A 3,829-nucleotide genomic window follows, 5' to 3' on the forward strand; every position below is an offset into this window, starting at 1 on the left:
GCATTTTAGTGGGAAGTGTTTTGAAATTACATTTTGGGAGTAAACAAGTTTGCAATAGTGGAGAACTCTTAAACAATAGGCAACTTCGAGAGGATAAAAAAAAATCTTACATAGTTTGAGGCAACTTCAGTTATAAGTTGACATCATCAATATTAGAAAGGACAGGTATTGCCAATCATACCTAAATTATGTTAACAATACTCTAAATGTATACAATGTGAAGTGCACCTTGTAATTTCCTTCATTATGTCGTTAATAATCATTTATACGCAACATGAAGTTCCAAATATAAATAAGTAAAGCATAAATATAAAACTCTTGTACATTACAAGCCGATTTAGGTCATTTTCCCTTGTTTGGGAGCCCTCAAACAAGTTCGATGATTGGTTTGTACAACTACCTACTATTGTCTTGAGGATCATTTCATATAGTGTTAATGCCTACACATTGCACATCTATATATCTTTGAGTTCGATGATTGGTTTGCACAAATATCTATGTGCCCATTAGTAATCATGACATTTATCGCCAAACATATGTCATAGAATAAATATGTAGGCATTAGAGATGCAATGTGTCTATGCTCTTGATTCAAGTTCTTAGTTAGTTGGTGGGACACCATTATCAAGTCAAGCATCTATACAATTTCAATTAGTTAAGAAGCATATATCTTCGTTCACACATATTAATCATTTAGTAATGAACATTATTCGTTCTACAAGTTACAACATTCTAAAAGGCATCCAATTGCTTATGTCAAAGCTAAATGATTTCCCCTCACTATATATTAAAATTGAGGATGTCTTATTGGAATGTGGCACTATGCTGAAGAGAGTTTTAAGCCCCCAAGAAGGTACAAATTGAGATCGAATCTACTATTATGTTGGAAGAGATTGATCAAGAATCTCCCCCATAGTCTTTTTGCATGATCGTGTAGTACAACAACTTTCTTTTTATCCTGGGTATGGGAGCAATCCCTTCTCAACACAACACTCCACGGCAGACTCAAGCATTTCTGGGAGGGTGTGTTTGAATACAAATCCCAGGTTCTTCAATTTTGTGTTGTCCATGTAGTGAGGCACAATCTCTCCAAGGTAATCAAAGCTACAAGAAAGAATTGGCAGGTTTTTGTTAGTTATGCTTCCCCCAATAGATTGAATGGCATGCCGAATATTAAAGAGTTCAATGAATCACATATAATTTAATGAGAAAATATATAAGAATATATTGAAATTGTAATCTTAAAATCAAATCAAGGGGGTAATGTTCGTATGTATGTATGTATGTATGTATGTATGTATGCATGCACAGTATGTATGGTGTTACAATTGCTTACTTCTCTGGCAATTTGATCTTGGGGTAGATCTTCTTGAGGATCTCTGCAACCTCAGTGATGGATGCATCACAAGCTGACCCGATGAAACGCCCTTTGGCTGCGGGGTTCTCATACAAGAAGATATGGGCATCGATGATATCGTCGATGTGCACATACGAAATGCGCTTAATGAAATTGTGGTGAGATGTATCCCCTGCCATGTATCCACAAACCCAACAACTTGAAACATCTCTCATGACATGACATGAACACCATTCTACTAATGAAACTATAAATGAAGCATCTCTTGAAAAAGCAGGCCTCTCTCACCTGTTACAAGTGAGATGGTATCTGCCACACTGTTGGGGATTTTCTCGATCAAGAAAGGGCCAGCCACCAAAGTTGGCAAGATGGTCACCAAATCTAGCTTGTATTGCTCAGCTAGCTCAAGTGCCTTCTTCTCAGAGAGGGTTTTGGACAAAAAGTAGGGCTGCCAGAGACGTCAGGTTTATTAGTTCACATCCATGCCTTCATCATATATGACAATAACACATGGCCTTTCTACAAGACTTGATATCCGGGACAGTTTTCTTCACATTCATGGATATATTAGATGCTCTTACCTTGATACGGTATGGTAAATGGTAGATCTTCCCACATAACATTTTCATAGGTTGCATATACATATTTAACATCCAATTAGAACAAAAGGAAAAACATTTTGGCATTCTTGTCTAACCTACCCATCCATGTGGCTTGTCTCTCACACACATCTCCTCATTCGTCCAGCACTCCTCAGTGAAATTCTGTTCCGGAATGTCCTCCAGCTGCGTGAAACGTACAGCCGCCGCAGATGAAGTGAACACGATCCTCTTAATTGTCGGAGCTTTCGAGCATGATTTCATCACATTGATGGTCCCCTGCACTGCAGGGTCAATGCAATCTCTCTGTGACAAAAGGTTCAAAAAGGATCCATCAATAAAGAGACTGGAAAATACGAATGAGAAAAATGATAGCGTTGCCTTAACAAGAATACTGAATATCATACGCATTATAAAAACATAAAAAACAAAACTGTAAAGAGGAAGCATGTGAGGACTCACGTAAGGGTCTTCGAAAGAGAATTCAGTGGGGGAAGCACAATGGAAGACACCATCACATCCGTAGACCGCTTCATCAAATCCCCCTTCATCAAGCAATTGGCCTTTCACGAGTTGCAGCCTTTCTTTAGCACCAGGCAAGTTACTTAGGATTTGTGTCTTCTTTGGGTCGTCTACAAGTGAGAAGATCAAAAGAAAAAGGAAAATCGAAGTGTTAATACTATGGATAAGAAAAAATATTTGGAAGTACTAAAATTAAGTGTTGTCCAGACAGAGGAGATAAAGAGAGAGAAATTGATGAACGATAGGATAGACGTTGTTACACATGTGAAACAATGTGAATGGAGAGAAAAAGCGTGGAAATCCTTGCAACGGTGAGCAGAAGAAGACTGAGAGTTGCTAAGGATTGAAATCATTACATGGTATTCACTAAGTACACCATCTAATCATCATTGGGTACTTAGCTACCTTCAACAAAAATAAAAAAATTTATCACATGAACCATCCCATATATATATGTATACTCACTATGAAAAATAATTATAGTGTGTATACATGTAAGGATCGGATATTTCCAAAACATCCTTCAGCTCAGTTATAGATTACACTTAACAGTTTTTGAAAAAAAATTGCCTTTGGATCATGAAGTCAAAGGTAGAGAAAAAAACCTCCATATTTCTGAGAAAGAATCTACATGAAAAGCATTCAGATATCAACAAAATTTACCTTCAATAATTAGTTTGTTTTCCGATTTCTTTCATTCTTTTCACACAATGGCGTAGTTTATTTTTCTTAATGCAAAATGTGAATTTAGGGCCTGGGGTTATTTTGTCTCTGGATGATTTAATAGGATCTTCATAATGCAGAGATATTTTACGGTTGTGAAGAAATCAGTGAGGGCAAAAAGGACGGAAAGATACCTGGGTTCCTCACGGTAGCTCGGACTCTGTATCCTTTTTCCAGCAACCTCTTCACCAGCCAAGTGCCCAAATGTCCTGAAGCACCAGTCACGCAGACTAGCTGAGGTCGAGAGTAGTTCCCTTCAGCAGGAGGAGCCATTGTGGAAGAGAGAAAGAGACAATAAAAACAGAGAAGCTCTGGAGAAGGGAGGGGGGGGGGCAGGGAAAGAGGTGATTGATGATGGCGAAGGATTGAGCTGAGCTCTGGAATCCTTCGTCTGACTTAATGTATGAGTATGTATGTATAGGCAGGCACGAGAAGCAGCATGTATGTAGTATGTATGGAATGTGAAGCGAAGAAAGTGAGTGATGAATGAAACACACACAAAGCACGTGCTTCCTCAACTTCATACTTCTCCTTCTCCTTCTCCTTCTTCTTCTTCTTCTTCTTCTTCTTCTTCTTAATTAAAGAGAGAGATAGAGAGAGATTCCTTCCCAAAACCAAACGAGGTACT

At 38.2% G+C, this 3,829-nt stretch overlaps 1 protein-coding gene across 1 annotated transcript; it reads right to left on the reverse strand.

Moving 5' to 3' along the window:
* Positions 1 to 759: 759 nt before the first annotated feature.
* LOC147870353 (dihydroflavonol 4-reductase-like) lies at positions 760 to 3,528 on the reverse strand. The gene is made up of 6 exons (XM_087339143.1): positions 3,336 to 3,528; positions 2,419 to 2,588; positions 2,059 to 2,262; positions 1,646 to 1,805; positions 1,337 to 1,529; positions 760 to 1,104 (listed from the first exon to the last, which is right to left on the reverse strand). The coding sequence occupies exons 1-6, from the start codon at positions 3,472 to 3,474 to the stop codon at positions 954 to 956; spliced, it is 1,017 nt and encodes a 338-aa protein (XP_087195269.1). The 5' UTR covers positions 3,475 to 3,528; the 3' UTR covers positions 760 to 953.
* Between the last annotated feature and the right edge of the window lie 301 nt (positions 3,529 to 3,829).

The sequence above is a fragment of the Azolla caroliniana genome, unplaced genomic scaffold (genome assembly GCF_043228905.1).
Source record: "Azolla caroliniana isolate FFs.n. ecotype wild unplaced genomic scaffold, voAzoCaro1.0.p SCAF_1, whole genome shotgun sequence".
Taxonomy (NCBI): Eukaryota; Viridiplantae; Streptophyta; class Polypodiopsida; order Salviniales; family Salviniaceae; genus Azolla; species Azolla caroliniana.

Coding starts and splice junctions, on each gene's coding strand:
- LOC147870353 (XM_087339143.1), bottom strand. CDS start 3,474: ATGGCTCCTCCTGCTGAAGGGAACTACTCTCGACCTCAGCTAGTCTGC. Junction 2,263..2,418: donor TCTCTTTCGAAGACCCTTAC/GTGAGTCCTCAC, acceptor CTTTTGTCACAG/AGAGATTGCATTGACCCTGC. Junction 1,105..1,336: donor AAGATCAAATTGCCAGAGAA/GTAAGCAATTGT, acceptor TCTTTCTTGTAG/CTTTGATTACCTTGGAGAGA.